Source organism: Haliotis rufescens, unplaced genomic scaffold (genome assembly GCF_023055435.1).
Source record: "Haliotis rufescens isolate VD_foot unplaced genomic scaffold, xgHalRufe1.0.p SCAF_26, whole genome shotgun sequence".
Classification (NCBI taxonomy): domain Eukaryota; kingdom Metazoa; phylum Mollusca; class Gastropoda; order Lepetellida; family Haliotidae; genus Haliotis; species Haliotis rufescens.
In genome coordinates, this window is record NW_025963957.1 from 972,560 (window position 1) to 994,117 (window position 21,558).

The following is a 21,558-nucleotide window of genomic DNA, read 5'->3' on the forward strand; positions in this document are numbered from 1 at the left end:
GCAATCGTTATCAATGTAGGTTGATTGGATACCACCAGTTCAGTGGGGTAGTATGTAGGGTATATATACCCTCTTGTCATTGTAATCTGACATCAAGAGACGACCATGGCGTACGTACCCGCCCTGTTGGCTCTGCTGTTGACGGCAACGTCATGTAAGTGTTGTCAGCTATTCTCCAAGGGCGATTTATTTAATTATAATGACAGCTGTTTCTTTATTGGATGAGTGAGTTGGTTTAACATTACGTTACATTAGTTACACGGTACATCCGACCAGGACAGGTATTAGATCTTCCATTTTAAGGAAAGTCGTAAAGTTAGGGTCATTCTCTTCGAGGATCTGGGATTCGAAATCACCAATCAAAATTAGGCTTACCTAAGCATATGCAACGATACTGGGGTACATAAAAAAGTACGCGAATAAGGATTATGAGACCGGGAAGTATATTGTATAAATAAACACTCATACTAAGCTATGCAGAACAGTTTTTTGAGAGTCGGAAACACGGGCACGTTTAAGGTAAAATTTTCGGTATGTTCTCACTTTGCGTTATGGGTTTTGCTTCATGTGGATTGCAATTGGCTGGGTTTCTTTACGCCAGTATTGTTTCATTGTTTGCGAAGCCGTTCATATCTGGTTGGAATTCTTAGGGACCATCAATATTGCTTGCCGCTAATAAATTTGTCCTCGTTTTATATCTAAATTTAATTTAGTATCATCAGAGGCTGGTTAGGCTGATCATCAGATCAGGGCCCTTGCATACAACGTAAAGATAAACCGTTCGTAGAATTATGGGTTGTGCATTTGCACAAGTGTATCTAATTTCTACATTTTTTTGCATAATGATCTATTATTGCATCTGTTTTACTTGATAAAACTGCACGTTCAGAATGACCTGAGAATTCCTGGCTCAGACACAAATATAAGGAAAAAGTATGATTGGTTAATTCAATGGGAACCGTCCAGGTTTGGCATCTTGGATTATTTAGTGTAGTATTTCTTTGTTTCAATGAAACACTCCCTGGTATTTTGGCCAGGCCGTTTGAACACATGTGCGCTGGCCCAAAACCTATATAGGATAGAAACCAGTACATGTGATATTTCCTGAAAGAGTAATTCTTTGTCAATTAATAAGAAGATCAATCATGTCATTTTAGAAGGTGTTTTTTCATAATATTGGCGGACCTTCGGTGTGTTTATTATTGACTATATTGGTAAGTGACTGGCGTATATGGAGGTGCAGGGTGCCCCTGACAGTTCACGTTGTGGCGACCGTTGAAGATCCGGGGTAGAATAAGTCTTCAGCAGCCCGTGTTTGCCGTAAATGGCGACTATGCGTGTCGTAAGCGGCAACGAACGGGATCGGGTGGTCAGGCTCGCTGACCTGGTTGATGCAAGTCATCGCATCCCATTTGCGTTGATCGATGCTCATGTTGTCAATCACTGGATTGTCTCTTCAAGACTCGATTACATACAGACCGCCTCATATAGCTGGCATATTTCTGAGTGCGGCGTTAAACAACAAACAAACAAACATAACGTTATGGCTGGTAAGTTGTTGTAACAAAAGACCGTTATGATACCAATATTTCTCCCTGTGACCAGATTGTCAATAGCGTATACAGCCACCTCGTACTCCTACACCTCATGGACCGCCTCCGTGGTCGTTTGGTAGATCGTCCGCCCGGAGAGCGGAAGGTCCGGGGTTCGATCCCCAGCCGCGTCATACCAAAAGACGTTAAAAGATGGTACTTGTTGTTACCCTGTCTGGCGCTCGGCCTTAAGGGGCTAAAACAGGACAGGTCGGGTCGGAGTCAGTATCCTGTGTCTGGAGTGGGGTATTTATGTTAAACTGCGGCATGGTATCTCAGTGTGCTAGCACTATAAATCGGCATCAGTCCGGACTAGTACAAGCAGCCACATACACACACATACACGTGCGTGCACGTCGCTATATAAGTGCAATAATCTTGGACGCGACGTTAAACCCAATTTCACCTCACCTTCTACACCTCATGCCTTGACGTCTGATTTCTCGGTTCTTTCGGTGTAATGCAGGTACCAGTTCTTGTAGACTGGCTACTGTAGAGTTCGGCTTCTGTATCTTGCGCCCCATGAAGTCCAAGATGTCTTCCAGGGCCTGAAGGGATTATCGTGAAGGCATTCTTCTGGGGGAACTCTGTTACCTGTCGAGAACGTTGTGGTCTCGCGTTGTCGTCCAGGTGGTCTGAGTTGGTAACCAGATGGACCTTATGAAAATGCGGCACATAGTTTGGATCTAGTATTTGACGCCGGTACCTGTGACGCATCTGATTCCACTGCACAGTGGTGGGTGCGTTTAGAATCATTTATTAAAAATTCCATTGTAAACAAACAACATAATGTATCAATCTTTTTCGATCTAGAGAAGGCATATGATACAACGTGGAAACATGGTATTTTAAAAGATTTGCATGAATTTGGATTGAGGGGCAGATTACCTCAGTTCATATGTCAATTTTTAAACAACAGACAATTTCAAGTACGAGTGGGCTGTACCGTGTGCTGCCTCAAGGCAGCATACTATCAGTCACACTTTTCAGCATCAAAATTAATCTCACTAAAGTATTAAACAATAGGGGGCACGGGTGGCCCAGTCGTCTAAGGCGCCGCGATTCGCTGTGCAGAGTTACGTCCCTTGGGCACGCCAGATACCTATGATTGTGGATTTGAATCCCGTTTCGCCCCGATTATATTTCTAGGTTTGTCAGCACCATACCCGTGCTCGTGGGTTTCTCCGAAGTGCTAAACGTCTGAGACCTGCATCACTTCGGGCTTTCCTCCAACTTTAAGCTGACACGCCGCGATATAGCTGGAAAACTGTTAAAAGCAGCGTTAAACCGAACTCACTCACTCACTATTAAACAATTAAACAATAGCGTTGATGGTTCTCTTTTGTGGACGATTCTAACATTTCTTGTCGTGGTAAGAAAATGAATACAATAGAAAGACAGCTACAGTCGTGGTAAGAATATGAATACAATAGAAAGACAGCTACAGCTCTGTCTTAACAAAATTAAAAATATGGCGAAAGAAAACGGCTTCAAATTCTCAAAATCCAAACCAAACTGTATTCACTTTTGTCATAAATACAAACCACATTGGGATCCAGATTTACTTTTAGATGGTACTCCTATCAAGAGAGAAGAGGAGGCCAAATTCCTGGGCCTAATATTTGACCGTCATATCACATTCTTACCACACATCAAATATCAAAAGGCAAAGTGCCTGGACTATAGTTCCCTTGTCAATGGTGGAGCCTGCAAATGCAATTTAGAAAAAATTGACACTGTACACCATCAAGGTCTAAGACTCTGTCTTGGAGCTTTTAGGACCTCTCCCGTGGACAGCTTGTATGTGGGGGCCTATGAACCTTCACTCGAACAGTGCCGCATTAAACTTTCACTGCAATATATAATTAAACTGCACTCAAATAAATCAAATCCAGCATACAATTGCGTTTTCCACCATCAGTATGAAAACCTGTTTCGAAATCTGTCAAACCTGGTTCCATCATTTGGAATCAGAATTCTACCACACATCACTGCAGCTAAAACAGATCTAAATATAATATCACCTTCTCAACTTCTGTCGTATTCGCCACAGTCGGTTTACCCACGAAATTCTAAAGACAGATGAGGACGAACCTCCTAAGTGTATCCCTTGTGATGAAAGGTTCACCGTCAAGCTTATATTGCTTGACTGTGTGGACTTGGCAATCGCAAGGGATTCACATTATAAAAGTGTAAATCTCAAAGATCTCTTTTCCCGTGTCAGCGGGCATCTCATTATCAGCTATTTGAAATAAATTTGTCTGTATAATACACTGTACATATGTATGTGACTAATTAAATGCTTGTTTTTAAATTTGCTGTGATGCTATTATCAACTGACATTATTGAAGGCTCTGTCCCGGGGGTTAAATTATTGTAAAATTATCGTCCTCCTGTGTGACTCTTAATCCTATCATAATCGATGTAACTATCGTCAACCAGTGTTTTGAAGCCAACTCATTGCTGAGTATTTTTACTATTGGCTTGTATTGTGCACAACCACCAGTAGCTAAAGTGATGACGTAAATCCTGCTGGGGTATCATGCAGGAAGCCGTGGTACTGTAAGTCCCTATGATCCCCAGCGAGGTGGCCTAGCTATGGTTACTGGTGGCCTATAGCCCGTGTTTTAAAACTGTAAAAAATAATATTGTTATGCTCAAATATGTTGCATGAGTTGTTTTTTAAATATACATTTGCATAAATAACTCAATTGTGATTAAATTAACTTGGTCTCGTCGCTATATGGATGAAATAATGCCGATGCGACGTTAAATTTTAACTCACTCACTCACTCCACTGCACAGTGGCCATGGCCGGTTTGCAATCATTGTACAAGCAACCCCACGACCCTGTATTCTCCAAAAGGGACGAATGTTCAGGGTTATATGCCGTGTTTCCTTGCCACCAGACCCGAACATGCTGTCTGCGACACACAAATAGAACCTCACATCCGACCAAAAGATCTTCCCCCATGTCCTTAGGTTCCAGCCACGTCAAACTCCAGGCCAAATTGCGTTCACGTTCTGACAGCTCATGACGCTTGATCATGCTTGAACCTGCTGATTAAAGTTGGTTCTTCAATGTCGATTATGACAATTCCCTGTGCTTCATCCAGTATCCTTTCAAATGGTAACCTCCCTTTTGTCAGACATCCCATTTGTCAGACAGCTTATACCAGGATTAGTCAAGGTTGGTTTGTCAAGCAATAGTTACCTGTTTACCTTTCATTAAAGTGGAACAGACCAGAAAACACACATTTTGAGAATTTACAGGATTGGTAATTATGCCCTTATAGTCATGAAATCATACCAGAAATCACACTTTTTGAAGTATTCATTACATTATTGCAATATTGCTATATACACAATACACACTGATCACAGTTCAGTACAATGGCTGTTTTCAGCTCAGCTTTAGCAAATGATCAACAGCATCCAAGAATTCAAGAGGTGTCTTCTGACCACTGAACAGCTTCTCTTTGAGACGCACAAGCCTTCCCTCTGACTCTCTGTAGACCTTCTTCATGGGTGGGGGAGCAGCACCAAAGTCTATCTGTGTCAGCTTGGCTTCCGACTCTCAATGCCTTGAAGCAAATCTGTACAGGTTGAGATGCTGATGTGGAAGACTGCGGCATGAAAATGTCTGCTGTTGAGAATTCACTTTCGCTCGCTCGAATGGCCGCCATCTGAAAATCTGTCTGTACGGTAGCTGGTGAGAAGGGTCGGTTGAGAGTCTGGTCTACCTCTGTTTTTACCAAAGTGAAGAATCTGGCGTATGTCGACGTTGTCGGTTGTGCAGCAGGGCGAATACAAGTGGGTACATGGTTAAACTCAGGTTATGGAGAAGTTTAATCTATTTAAATATTCTACCTAACATTGTATTTAACATTGTTTGTTAATCTTCACTGAGTTTCTTGTATTCTATATCACTGGAAAAAACTTCTCTCAATCTTTGCAAATAAAACACATGCAACCCGACGCAGATCAAAAGCAACTTATAAACACAATCATTATCTGCTTAATCTGTATCACTTAATGAGTTGGAGTAGCATACTCAGCCCACAGTTTGGGAGCAGCTCAGTAATTAGTAGGTAAGACCAGGCAGTTACACTGGTCACACTTGACTGGACTGTCTGTCAACTGGGTCGTCTGACAAATGGGACGTCTGGCAATTGGGAGTGAACCTTTCAAATAGGTGCTTGTGGCTACAGATTGTCGCCTAAGCAGTCTGAGGTCGTTACACGAGGCCGCCCAGGCCTTGAACGATCCTTTACCTCATTACTTTGCTTTCTGTGCCAATCTGCTAATAACCAAATGGTGGCAACCAACAGATTTGAAAGAGATTCCCGCATAAATGATTCCTATTATTCGCTGTCAGATAACTCTAAAGAGTTATGTTGATCACGAATTAAGACTACAGTTCAGAATATTTTCAACCTGTGCTTTGTTTTAGCAAATCGCGAGTGGCTGGTCGTCCAGTTAAAATGTTTTAACATATTTTTTCAAATAATTCAACAGCTTCAAATTACATAGAGTTAGCTTAATGAAGTGCCGAGCAAATGATAGTATACACTTGAAAATTGGATTTAATCCCATAGTTAAATACTGTATTAAAACCTAACTAGGCTGAAAACAGTCGCCGAAACACTGCAAACTTAAGGTCCAAAACACAACCATGATACCCGTGTCAAATACATCACCATCAAATAACCATTTCGTGTTTGTTTCATTTTTAGCCACCATCAAACATGGATGTTACTTTGTGTTGCCCAAGCTTATAACTAAATCCCAAGTTAGCTGTGAAGGTATATTCTTCTGAATGCAAATGGCATTTAAAACTGATCTTTTTATGTGCCGGTGTCGGTACTTGAACGTACATACACGTCGAGATTGGAATGATACGGTTGTAATCGTTTTCTTATCTGTTTTCTTTTATCGAATTCCCTTTGCGCCGGGCGCTACACAATTATGTTCATTGAAAGGTATGTGTAAAGGAGATCTTGGGCCCTGAAGCACTTATGTAACTGATTTCTTACATGACAACAACTGAAGGTCAACAGACTTGGCGAAAAACCTGCGTCATTCAGCATGACTCGGACGTTTTACGCTTGTTCTGTCAAGAGGTCTTCTAGTATTGACATAACTTGGAGAGCCGAATGCACCAAGCTTGCTGTACACAAAAGTCGTGAATCAGCTGACTCGATATGTCTTTTCAGTTTAACCAGTTACTAAATATTTGACACAAGTAAGGATAAGATATATCGATGAAAACTTCATTATTATTACAATTAGAAGCCACGTTTCGATGTAGGTTCTAAAACCATCATCAAGCAAATAAGGAAGTGTTATAACCTTCACCAAAAGGTCGGTCCTGATTGTAATAAAGAAGTTGTTCATCCATATATACTGAACAACAAAAGTTCCTGTGACATAATGCAAAGTTATGTTTTATGTTTTTTACCAACTCTGAAACAGTTTTGGTTTGCAACAGATAATAGACTCCTGTAAGTGTTCAAATGGTTTAATTTGCCATACTGACTTCAGAAAATGCGTGATTTCCTAAAAAAACCATGAACATGCCAAAATGTCAATTTACAAATCAATAGCGTGTGTGTCCACCTCTGGTTGCGATGCAAGCAACACATCTTCGTCTTATGGAAAGGACCAGGCGTCGCAGAAAGTCCTGTGGGATATCTGTCCATATCTGCTGGAACATGTTTCGAAGTTCCTGGAGTGTCTGTGGAACACATGGTCGACGTCTAAGGCGCCGATCCATCTCATCCCACATGGGCTCGCTTGGTGAGAGATCAGGGGAGCGAGCCGGACAAGGATGACATTCACGTTGTTTTGTTGAAGAGAATCCTGAACAAATCGAGCAATATGAGGCCTGACGTTGTCATGTTGAAAGGTTATGCCTGGGCCATGACGACGCAAAAACGGTGGAACAACAGGGCCGATGATCTCTTCGCGGTAGCGCTGTCCTTTGAGATTTCCCTCTACCACTATCAAACGGGTCCTCTGTCTTGCTGTAATCCCACCCCATACCATAACGATGCCGCCCCCTAACCGATCTTCTTCCATGACACAATGATTGACGTAACGTTCACCTCGACGTCGGTACATTCGAATCCGTCCATCGCTGTGGCTGAGGTGAAAACGAGACAGTGAATAGAACTTGTCCCCGCTGCATGGCCGTCCAGCGTTGACGCTGTCTGTCTACTGTAGACGTACTTGACGGCAGTTTCCTGTTAAAATGGGACGTCTGGTGGGTCTACTGGCGACAGTCCCTGCACATCTGAGGCGGCGACGTACGGTTTGTGAAGATATTCGTCGAAGGCCAGAGATGCTTCTTGCAGTCACTGCTGCTGGCTGGAACCGATTTCGTACGTGTGTTGTTCGAATCCAGTTGCCTTGTCGATTATTGGTTACGCGTGGCCTGCCACTCCGAGGATGGTCTCTGACTGCATTCGTCTGTTGCCAACGTTGCCATAAACACCAAATGGTGTTTCTGTGGACGTTAAGTTGTCTTGCAACATCACGTTGACTCGATCCTGCTTCAAGCATACCAATGGCTCGCAGACGCTCATTTTCGGACAGGCGTGGCATTTCGTTATGTTGAATAATTGCGTAATTGTGTTGTTTTTCTGAGTGGTTGTTGTCAGCACGATGCTAAACAATGCATATGGAATCCCGTTAATGCACATCTTTTTATACCCATTCTTGGGTAGTGAAATGCATGGGGCTTGCATAAAAGTCAACTTTTGCATGGAATGCATGCTTTTCTGTAGCAGTTGCGTTGTTGTTACTTGATTCCATACATGTACTACAATATTGAAAACTAAACTTTACTTGTTTGAAAAATACACTAAAATATTGGTGTCACAGGAACTTTTGTTGTTGAGTATATATTACCCATCCTCACACCTACAACTTCTAAATTCCTCTCATAGAGATTTGACACAGTTCTGAGGAACGTCATAATTATGTTCATTCGTTCGGTGCATTCTCGATTCAGAGCAAAATCATTTAATGAGTTGATACATCAAAGATTATTAATTTTGATACCTTATACGTGTATGTACTAGTACTTAAAGCAGGTGTTTTAATGTTATTTTATAAAAAGATTACGCAGATTTTCAACTGTTATATTCCGCATATACCTTCATATTGTTGATACCACGACGACAGTTGTGTTGGGAGTTGATGATACTGTTATTTATTTCTCTCGCGGGAAGGAGTTCTTTAGTTAATCGCAAACTGGGAGTGTTTGTTTGTTGTTTGTTTATTTGTTTGTTTGATGTTTAACGCCGCACTCAGAAATATTTCATCTAAATGACGGCGGTATGTAAATAATGGAGTCTGGACCAGACAATCCAGTGATTGACATTATAAACATCGATCCACGCAGTTGGGATGCGATGACATGCATCAACCAAGTCACCAAGCCTTACCACCTGATCCCGTTAGTCGCCTCTTGCGACAAGCATAGTCGCCTTTCACGGTAAGCATGGGCTGCTGAAAACCTTTTCTTTCCCGGATCATAACGGGTCAATTGGAAGTGACGCATGTTTCATCATGCAGTGTAGTGACATCGATGCTTGTTATGTTATGTTTGAGCTCGTGTATTGTGCAAATAGACGTTGCATCTATGTATGGGATTCTTGCCAGGTGACTTCGTTTGCAGTTATAATTCAGTTGCCAATATCTCGTCTTTGAACAGGTTTGTCACATGAACATTAATATTAAGATATCACTTCTAATATTCTTCGCCCTGTAGATGTTAACGCCCAGGATGCCTGCAGCGTTCGGCGTGACGCGGCGTGTGTGGCGGCCGTAAGGTCCCTCCTCACCAACCCCTCGGCCTTCTGGTATGGGACGAGGTACGCGACGGACTGCCCAGTTGGCAAAGTGAGCTCTTTGTGTAGAAATACAAAACGATCCGAAAAAACCCTCCTGTCCCGAATTTTTGGAGATGGCGCCACCGACTCCAGCGGGCTAGCCTTCATCATTAAAGTCCAGTACAGCCCTACTCTTCCAGGTAAGCGACACCTTCACTATGACGGCGTTTTCCCATTCATTCTACGAATTCAGAAGGAAATAAACTCAATTTTGTAGATTCGAATCACATATTGTGAGAACATGATTGTTTTATACATGTAGTGATACGGCTTGGGACATCGATATCCTGGATGGAATCCTACTCCGTTTGATTCCAACTAACACATGACCTTAGATGAAGAGAGGAAACAATAATGTGAGGCCGACGAAGACACTCTTGTGTTTTATTACATGTATGTATATAGTGGCAGGTGCTAGCACAGGTGACACAGGCCTATTTAGAATTGACATCAATACTCTGCGCGCAAAATAGTGTCAGATCAACAATTTACAACACATACTATATGTCATTTATGTTATTTTCAGCTGATGGATCTGACCGTGAGTATATCCCATATGCCCAACTCCTATACATATTCAGTCACAGTTATTATTTCACATTACTATTTATCAGCTATTTTATTGTATCTACAATTTATTTATTAATAACACTAATTCGATTTTAAGATAACAGTAAATGAATTAATGCTATTTGAATAATTTTGTGCTAACTTAAAATACATTACATATCAAAAATTACATATAATGTTTACATATACATATATATTATATATAAATACATATAAATTGTGATATAACAAAATCACAAGTAATTTTAAAATAAATTGGTTTGAGTGATGTCAATCATTCATTTTATATTAATTATGATCACGATGGTGATGGTGATGAAGTATAATAATTACGCGCTATTTTCCATACATAAAATGTATGCGCAAAGTGCTACACAACAGTGATGTAAATAATGCAATTTACAATATTTGCATTATTTACAAGAGGTAGGAGATTGAATGTTAACAGATCGTGAACCACCTTACAGATGCAACATATTGTAAGCGCAGTAATAGTAATTTGGTAATTTGGTAATTTGGTACTATGTGAAGCATTCACTGGCTTGAAACGTCGTAGTACTTTCGGATTTAATCACTTTCTTAAAATTGTTCAAGAATGGTGGCAGTGAAGTTAGCGAGAGTTCATTCAAGAGAATTGCCGATTTCACGTTCCTGATGGCGATAGTAGGTGTTTGTGATTTTATGTCTTTTTATAATTCATCTGGTGCTAATTGTGTAGCAATATGATAACCCTTTTATAAATGTTGCAAAACATGGTGAAATCGCACCGACAATCATATTTTGACGTTTCATATTTGATCTTCAAAATAACTTAAAAGTGACAAATCAAGCGTTTCTTTCATTTGATTGTACAGTAAACTACGGTTATAACGAACTCAAAGGGACCACTAATTTTAGTTCGTTATAACCGCAGTTCGTTATAAGCATACATACAGCATATATACATCAAATGGACTGGATCAAAACACATTTGGTTATATCCTTCTGTTCGTTATAAGCGTCTTTGTTATAAACGTAGTTTAATGTATGACATTCGGTCATAAGTACGCGCCTGTCTTTGTTAACAACAGGAACATACAGCGGCTGTGGAAGGATTGTGGACGTACCGGTGAAAGGACCACACGATTTCGTCGTCGACCCCCTCGGCAAGTACGTCTATCCCCCTTACGACCTGCGCGAGGAGCCGCTAGTGACGTGGCAAGCGGAGAAGAACGCCCTCTACACTGTCATTATGTACGACCCCGCCCCGTTCTACGTGCATGCGTTATACGTCAACGTCGCCGGCGGCATACTACAGAAAGGAGACGTGGGTGACGTTTTCTCTATACAAGACAAACTGCCGGAATGTCAGGGAAAGAAAAATACATGTATAACCTTGAAAATTAGATTTGACCCAAACATTACAAACGTTATCAAAGCGTTACTAGGCTGAAAATAGGCGCCAAAACACTGCAAACGTAAGTTCCAAAACACAAATACATCACCATCGAATAACCATTTCTTGTTTCATATATCGCCGACATCAAACATGGGTGTACACTTTATCTAGGCCTGTATGTTTATACGTAACTGAAAATCTCAGAATGCACCATGACATAACATAAATTTTGATTTTAACACGTTTTATGTATTTCTTCTTTTTTTAAAAATAAACATATGAAGATTCAGTCTCTAATCGGCAAGGGGGCACAGTTGTCCCAGTCATCTAACGTATTTGCCTGCAAAGTTGCGTCACTTATTATAAGTCAAGCCGGTGTCTGTTGAGTCATGGTTCGAATCCCAGATTCGACCTGATGATGGTGCATGATTTCTCAACACCATACTCTTCCCGTGTGGGGGCGGTCGGGTAGCCTAGTGGTTAAAGCGTTCGCTCGTCACGCCGAAGACCCGGGTTCAATTCCCGACATGGGTACAATGTGTGAAGCCCATTTCTGGTGTCCGTGATATTGCTGGAATATTGCTAAAAGCGGCGTAAAACCATACTCACTCACCCACTTCCCGTGTGTTTCACGAAAGTTATAACATATCTCGATGAATCGTCCGGGTGCGGAAGATGACGTCGTGTTCGCATGTTTGTTTATTGTTTACACGTCAAATTTTCAGCTATATCACGGAATCGTGTATTTAATCCACTCCCTCTTACAACTCCAAATATTTCTCAAGGCGTTTTCGCTATTATCTGGTATCCAAAGACCATCGTCATAGGGCTGGAATATTGCTGAGTGCGGCGTTCAACAACAAACAAACGAACAATCCCCAAGTATTCCAAAAGGCGTTGTCGCTATCATCAGGTTACTTACAACCTCTAACTGGTATTAAAGGAAACCGAAAGAGTATGACATCAGCGTGCTATTTTTAGCGTTACTGGAGTTTTCCAAACATACGCTCCAATAATTAGCACGTGGGTGTTGAAAAACCTAAATAGGTCACACTGGAGTTCCCACAAGGGAATTTCACTGTGACGTATACAGGTCACGTGTTACTTTAGATCTTAGTCTGGGGTATCGCTCCATGAGATCCTTGAATAATAACCTATAGATACTTCGTTCCAGACTGTAATTAACTACTTTGGGCCTGGGAACCCGGTGGATCGGGACAACCCCTACATCTGGCTCGTGTTTAAGCAACAGAAATCAGTGGACGCCTCAAAGATTGCCTCCGCCCGCAACAACATCTACATCAAGAACCTTGTATCTCAGCTGGGTCTCTCAAGTAAGAATTACGTTTAGGAAGATTAGTTACACTTTATTTTCCGATTATAAGGGGGCACGGGTGGCCCTGTCGTCTAAGGTGCCGCGATTCGCTGTGCAGAGTTGCATCCCTTGGGCACGCCAGAAACCTATGATTGTGGGTTGGAATCCCGGTTTGCTCCGATTATGTTTCTAGGTTTGTCAGCACAATACCCGTGCTCGTGGGTTTCACCGAAGTGGTAAACGTCTGAGACCTGCATTACTTCGGGCTTTCCTCCCACATTAAGCTGACACGCCGAGTAGTAACTGGAATACTGTTAAAAGCGACGTAAAACCCATCTCACTAACTCACTCACTCACTCCGAATACAGAATATCATCAAGGACCGTGCTAAATCTGTCAGCTTGTGCAACAGTCACATGTCTTTAGTTTATACGCGAAGATGCGTGATTTTACAGTTAACTTCGTATAAATCGTATTTTGAGAAAAATACGGTTAAAACGAAATAATTTAAGGTGCCGAGCTGTTGTAAACTTAATTGGTTTGGTCTCAATGAGTTTTTATTTAGTTTTCTGTCCACAATATAGATTATTTTATTTCAAACCAGAAGTAATGTATTTTGCACACGTTATTTAAAGAATATCGCCTCACATGTAACGATTTTGTTAAAATTTTCTTGGCAGAAAACTGATTTTTTGTTTGAGGCCGCATCAAACATTACTCACTCTCTAGCCTTTTTCCGACATTTAGAACTGTGCACCAGGTAGGTGACTCATCCAAGTGGTTCAAGCTTTTGTTTTTCGCAACGTAATGATGTTCGACTGATGTAATATTGCTAATAGCGTTGTAAAAGAATACTCTATGTAGATCTCCAGATACAAATACGAATGTAACAACAATGTTTCTTTGTTTTGTTTGTTTGTTGTTTAACGCCGCACGCAGTATTATTCCAGCTATATGACGGCGGTCTGTAAATAATCGACTATGGACCAGACAATCCAGTGATTGACATCACGAGCATCGATCCACGAAACTGGGATACGATGACATGCATCAACCAAGTCAGCGAGTCTGATCACCCGATCCCGTTAGTCGCATAGTCACCTTTTACGGCAAGCATAGTCAAAACGATGTACATAATTACCTAATGTATCATTTTCAGCTTGCGTTCCTGTATGTTTTTACAGATCGTTATTTACTGAGCGAACACATGCAAAAAAGTGCAAGGCCTCACTTGATTGTAACTTAAACATGAAACACTGTTGTGGGATACACTTGGGGGATCAGATGGACAGATGCAAAATACAAGTCACCAGCAACAGCTTCTTTAAGCACAATTATCAGCCATTGATTTAAAACTACCCAATTGACTGGACCAAAGAGATTACCTGAAGGAAGACTTCAATACTCTTAAGCTCAAACACTTACCCGGAGCCTAGGACTCACTCTCTATTGTTCACACATATTGTGTTAAAGCTATACATATACCTATTGTTCATGGTTACAGCCAAGGCGTATGGCATCAACATTATCATGACCAACACGGATGAGTACACCGCAGCCTTTATCCGGTCGGTTAATTTCCTGAACAGATGTCCAGTCTATTATGGGAAGTGTAAGTTGTACAAAAAATATATAATTATTATCCATAAAAAGTTTCAATTATGGTCCTAAATACTCCAAATAGTTAATGGTAAATATTCTATTCTGTTGAATTGATTCGATTCATTATGGAATGACACATGCAGTGTATGAAAATCTGCAATCCATCATGACGGACCAGTAGCTCTCCAAGAGTCGTATCCTCAGGCTTCACACAACGAAGGGTATACGAGTGTGAGTGTTTGAGCATGGAGCTCGGATCAATATTTAAACACTACGTTTTAATGCTTATAAAGATTAAGCAATGTTGTCAGCTGAGAAATTCCCAAATTGTAACAAAAAGAGCTTGTACATTATTTATTCAAAAACACATCCGCCTTTTAAACAATCCCTGAAAACATGTTGCTGAATATTGTTCCCACTGATTTACCTATGTATCTACATATTTTTCAATATAGATTTTACGACATAAGCTGCAACACTTTGGGAATAATCTGTAATATTTTCAGTTTGCTTACCATTGGTATTCATGTTTGTCCTCTTAGTTTATGTTGCCTGCTGTCTCAGTTTGATAATGTAAAGCGAATTCCTGTAAAGTTAAACTGATAAAGTAGTGTCTTGTGTTTAAAACCTACTAGCTGGCGAAATGGGATGATAAGTTCATTCTCAGCTCCCTGAGGAGTTTACAAGCTAGGCTGTCTATGAGGCGCTAGGAGGTTGACATTACCATCTCATCCATGTATCCTACCGGGTACCCATTCACTGATGTACCCATATCTACATCTAGCAGCAAACGATTGCCCTAAAAACACAATAATGTGTTAACTTCACACAGAAGACACTAATAATACTGTGTAGATCTATAGACTGGGAATGGGACAAATACCTCTTTGATAGATTCCTGATGCGGATGAAATATTACCAATATTAGTTGAGCGTTTTGTCATAGGTTGTATGCATTCTCGTTATCATGTCAACGATGGGCACATATTCCTTTAAATATTCACTTAAAAAAGAAATGATCAAATTGTCATAATATGTTTATCATCAAGATTTGAGCAGCTACATCCAGAAAAGAGGTGGGCTCCCGTCACTTCCGGCGCGTCTTGATCTCAGTGTATCCGTTGACGTCAACTTCCAGGCCCCCCCGATAACGTACACAGCGTGCGGAAAACAGTATCACCAAGGGTGGGTACTCTCATGACCCCGCTATAACGTACATATCGTGCGGAATAGTGTATGAAGTGGGTTCTCTCATGACCCCGCTATAACGTACATATCGTGCGGAATAGTGTATGAAGTGGGTTCTCCCATATCTCGTCTAACGTACACACGGTGCGGAAAGGTTTATCACGGAAGGCGGGCACTTTCATATCCCCGCTATAACACATATCATGCGGACAAGTGTATCACAGAAGTTGGCTTTAATTTATTCCCCGTTCACATGCGCCTCTATACATACGTGTGTATATGTGCATACGTGTGTAGAAATACATACGTGAGTTTATGTATCATGTTTATTGCTCATGTGTGTATGTTTACACTAGGAGATAATTTGCATAATGTCTGAAGCAGGTGTAAATGTAAATTTGCACTTTGTCTATATGTTGCAATGTGAACGTTTAGGTCAACATAAGAGGATGATCTAATTAATATCTGTTCTTTTGCCAACACCAAACAAATTGTCAACAGTTGCCAACCTTTATGCGTATATACAGAGTTGATTGGACGGTGTTTTCTTTTGGTGTCAATGCGTCAAAACTTTGTGTACAAATTAAATCAAACACATGTTGCTTCGCGCGAAAATTGTCGGTGAAGTAACTCTCTTCTCATTCAACTTTGATTGAAAAAGAACCTGTTTTGTGTTGTAGGTCATGAACAAACTGTATATGTGTGCTCTACACAATTTACATACTTTTTTCACACACCTAAGTTGATTTTCACATAAACGCATTGTAAGTTTACATATACGTACGTATGTAAAGTTACACATGTGTAAAATTACTTACGTCAGCAAATGTTCTGCATGTGAAGTGGAAAGATTATTTTTATTCAGCATCAAAATCTTTGTATTAGATATAATTATTTTTCAGTGGTATTTTGGAATAGCATATTGAACCTGACACCATGACACTAAACAATGACACTATCAGTGCTGATTGGGGACGAAATATACCTTCCTATCTTTTTGCAATGGAAGTCTTAATAGCATGCTGGGTTTCGGACTTGCGGTGAAGATGAGGACTTTTTTGTTCCAGGCGAGTTAACGTCACTTTAGATTATCGGAACACGGGTGACGTACCCTCCGTGGAGACTCGGATCTCCCCCAAAGTCAGTCTGGTTCCCCTTGACATCAGCGGTCAACCCCCCTCCGTCACACTGAAAGGTGAGTGGACTCACATTGGGGGTGGCGAGGTTGTGGTCTGGAATGTTTCTGAAGATAATAGGTTTTGCGCACAAAAATGTGCCGAACACATCTAGCAAACGTTCAGAGTATAACTGCCGGGCAAACGAAAATATACACTGACAAATTTGAATTGACCAAAAAATTGCAAACGTTACCAAAAAATTGCAAACGTTACCAAAAAATTACTAAGCTAAAAAACACTGCAAACTTAAGGTCCAAAAAAACTATGATATCCGTGTCAAATGTGTAACCATCGAATAACCATTTTTTGTTCGTTTCATTCTTAGCCAAACATGAGTGTGTTCCGTCTTTCGTCCGGCAGTTTATGTATTTTGTGTGTTTGCTTTTTTATCAAACTGATCAAGGTATATGTTGCCTTGACGGATATGATTCGCAGGAAGCATGAATGTTCACTTTGACTTGATACATTTCATCAAACAAAGAAAAGAAGGACACACAAGCGATTTCCTTATATTAGTCTGTTTTATCTCAGTATACATATAGTTGAAGATGTGTTTTTTTGTTTTCAGACAAGCAGTACACCTTGTTGATGCTAGACCTGACCCCCGAACTGGGGAAGACAAAACAGGACACCTACCTTCATTGGATGGTCGTCAACATCCGGGGTACTGACATCACTTCCGGTGATGAGGTGTATGATTGGAAAATGCCCATGACGTCAAATTTGAATGAGCTCTTCCTGTTTGCCTTGTTCGAGCAGAGTAAACAAGTCAGCACCTCAAAAGCGAGGACTTACGATGGAAACAACTGTTTCAGGTACGTTAAATCAGAAATAATACCATCATTACCAAGTGTTTATTCCTGGTCAGAAATCGCTCCTCTCTCTGTGTGTGTGTGTGTGTGTGTGTGTGTGTGTGTGTGTGTGTGTGTGTGTGTGTGTGTGTGTGATAAGCTATAAATAGTTGTCTGGACCAGATAATCCTATGATTGACTTTATGAGAAACGACCCACGGTACATAGACGCGCCATCAAACTAGTCATCAAACCTGACTATCCGATCCATTGAGTCGCCTTTTACGATTATTCCCATTGACCAATTCTTACCCAGAATCCCATCGGGTTCCCAATTTAGTCACCTCGAACAACTAGCAATTGAGTGCTTAGGACATATTCTACCCCGGATTCCCATGGGTACTCCATGCTAAAATAAGTAGAAAGAAATGAACATCGGGTGGTTTGGCTGTGTGTTTGACACGATGTACGGACGGCGTGCTTTCAACCCCTGTTTGCCTTTCGAAGCCTTTTCAAAGCTTTGATATGAAGTGAGGAACCCTGTGGTTATAACATCCTTTGTCAATGTACTTCGACTTGTCTGGATGCTGGCTATATCATCTGACTGGTACTCACATATTTCATTTGATGAGCAGTAGGAGTGTCACGTGGTAAAGGGTTAGCTCGTCACGCCGAAGGCCCGAGTACAAGGGTTCAATATGTACATTGCTGGCGGAGGAGACACCAAGTCACTGACTCATCCCAATGGTATAGATGACATAATTAAAGTTGCAGGAACTATTCTTTATTTAGTGAAACCTCACTGACGCGTAATGTTATTTGAGACGATGTTACAGTTTGACCACTGCATAATTATTTTATATTGGTCATAATTTCAATCACGTAAAAATCCCACGTTACTCCCATGCGCTACCTGTTTGTGTGACGATCTGGCGACATCTCCTTAGAAGGTCACTCTCCATTAGTGAACTATTAGCGAACTTTGACAGCCCATCCAGCTTTCTAAAACCATTCCGCTTCATCTATTTGAAATCTCGATTCAGAAATGTCGAATTCAGGAAAATGAAAACAGCCGTAGAACACACTTATCCTCTCGAGTGTAACACTAATAATATCGGGTGTCGATGCCATGACGCTCAGAAACGACAGGATGTATTGACAATACACAACAATCTAATGGCTCCCCCTTCTATTTCTGCATTCGGAACATGTAGTTTTAGTTCTACTTCGAGACACAGAAATCAGACACGCTCACTCATTTCGAGAATTTAGAAGCATCGATTCTGATTGGAAAGCAATTGGGAAGTTCACCTGAGATCGCATCGGAGTAATGAGAATGACCCTGCTTAACAAGAAAACGTTCTGTAACGGTCAGGATCTGCTACAGCTTTTTCAAGTTCTTTATTTGATATGAATATATATTATCCTTGGTCTTTCATGCCGTGGGGTCTACCAAAGCTGTACAGGTGTACAGCCTCAGTCACCGGGCCTTCCTCTCACGGTACTCCGTCATATAGCATAAATACTTTAAACACACTCATTGGTCATGTTGACAAGTTTACACCAAAAGATATCATTAGATCATTCAGGCCGCTTCTGTGGTCTGCTGCATAGAGCGTCTGTCCGGAGAGCGGAAGGTTGGCCAGGGTGGTTCGATACCCTGGCCAAAAAAGACGTTAAAAGATTGCACTTGTTACCCTAGTACAAATACCACACACACACACACACACGCACACGCACACGCGCACACGCGCTCACGCACACACGCACACACACAAAACATTATATATATATATATATATATATATATATATATATCTATATATCTGTGCAATAATCTTGAACGCCACGTTAAACCCCAATTTCACCTCATCACACAACATTCAATGACATTCACAGCTCTGTTACGTACAGGTGCAGGTTTCGGGCCGGCGACTTCATCCGTGACAACAACCTCTCCCTCGTCGGCCTACGACGTATCACAGTCGTCCCCGACACCTACCAACAGTACTTGGCGGCCAAGACTGACACCACGAACCAAGTGTGCAAGCACTCGCCACCTATTATTGGGTGAAATTATATCTGAACGATGGGTTCAGTGAGGACCTATATGTGTCTCTACAAATTTGTGTGCTTTATAAACGAAGTCAGTTAATCATTTCCCTTATCTTTGTCACCGAACCCTCCGGTTTAAAAACTTTTCTGGAATTTGCTCTTGAATAAAGAATAGCAAGTAATTTTCGTATCATTGTGTGTGGCAGTTTCCCGACAACGGTATGTTAAATCTCATTACAATCAGATACCACAGCACCAAAGATCTGTGGATTTCCCACTACAGGTCACGTCAGAGCGAGCTTTCGCGAAGACTGACAGACCAATGTTTGTTGTTTAACGCCAACTTCAGCAATATTCCAGCTATATGACGGCGGTCTGTAAATAGTCAAGTATAGACCAGACAATCCAGTGATTGACATCATGAGCATCAATCTTCGCAACTGACATCCATCAACCAAGTCAGCGAGCCTAACCACGCGATCCCGTAAGTCGTCTCTTACGAAAACCATAGTCGCCTTTTATGGCAAGCACGGGTTGCTGAAATCCTATTTTTCACGGAAATTGACTTTACAGGAAGACGACATTAACCAATCAGAAAGCAGCTTCTTCCGAGCTTTGTGGCATGCGTTCAGAATGGCTACTTCTATTCCAGATTGCGCTTTGATAACTATTTTGACAAATTTCTCTAAATTTGAAAACTGAACAAAAGAACATTCTAGAATGTCAAATAGATGACCAATATTGTATTACAGTATTTCCATTGGCTGTGGTAAGTCTCTTCCATTTCAAAGGTTTATCCCATTGAAATCATTGTTTAGAAAACGCTTTCGGCCTGTCATTTTCGCGATTTCGTAAGCGACACTCTGATTGGTCCGATGCAGGGGACACCAGAAATAGGCTTCACACATTGTACTCATATACGGAATCGAAACAGGTCCGTCGGCGTGACGAGTGAACACTTTATCCTCTAGGCAACGTCTCCGCCCCGTTACGAAAAAAGCGTTAGATATTGTGAATGAGTTTGGTTTAGCGCCGCTTTTAACATTATTCCAGTTATATCATGTAAGCTTATTTTGGGAGATCTTACACGTTAACATCTTTGGTGAAACCAACGAGCACGGGTATGGTGCTGACAAACCTCGAAACATAATCGGGGCGAACTGGGATTCGAACCCACAATCATTGGTTTCTGGCGTAGCTTTGAGGAACGGGACACTTTGCAGACCAGGTTATTACCAGCCAATGCTCGCACAAGCTTGCAAGTGCTAACTAAACGATGTGTGGGTACATCACAGTGTGCCAGTTAATTGTGGAAATGATGCCGCGCCAGTTGAACCGTTGCTTATCACCCAATGCGATACCTACACACCAGAAGCACGCTTGTCAAACTTCTGTGTTTAATGGCGGACGTTACAGAGGCCGGGCAAGGGAGATAACTCCGGAGACTTGCCATTATAATAACCACAAACAATAATGATGGCGCAGGTCATAGATGTTTACTAACCTGCCGGGCAAAACAAAGTATGCACACGTTTGATGGTTGCTGAAAATGAAACAAACAAGAAATGGTTATTCGATGGTTATGTACTTGATAGGTATATCACACTTGTGTTTTGGAACTTGCATTGTTTCGGTGACTCTTTTTAGCCAAGTAACGTTTATGCAACGTTTGGTTTTGTCAATTCCAATTTTCAAGTTAATACTTCCTTTTTCCTGGGCGTTTACATTTATTGAAACAAACGAGTACTGGTACGTACCAAGAATTGTAAGCGTAATAATTTGGGATTCGAACCCACAACCATCTGACCATAAGGCTAAGGGATGCCGACCTCATGTCAGCTTACCGAGTTTCTGTGCTTATATGCTTTCAATGCCTGTCATATGTTCGAGTGAGGTATTATGGTGTAACAAGCTGCCTGAGTATATACAGCGCCATATTTTGTTCGGTGATTCCGTAATTCAGATCGATAACCCACTCAAAACACTGGACT

At 41.2% G+C, this 21,558-nt stretch overlaps 1 protein-coding gene across 1 annotated transcript; it reads left to right on the forward strand.

Annotated features, from left to right (window-relative positions):
- Positions 1–19,749, forward strand: LOC124141463. Its single transcript, XM_046509490.2, has 10 exons — positions 1–154; positions 9,370–9,630; positions 10,017–10,031; positions 11,131–11,366; positions 12,613–12,772; positions 14,258–14,365; positions 15,405–15,540; positions 16,611–16,738; positions 17,290–17,536; positions 19,427–19,749. Exons 1-10 carry the CDS (start codon positions 106–108, stop codon positions 19,584–19,586), a joined length of 1,500 nt encoding a protein of 499 aa, XP_046365446.1. The 5' UTR covers positions 1–105; the 3' UTR covers positions 19,587–19,749.
- The last annotated feature ends 1,809 nt before the right edge of the window (positions 19,750–21,558 follow it).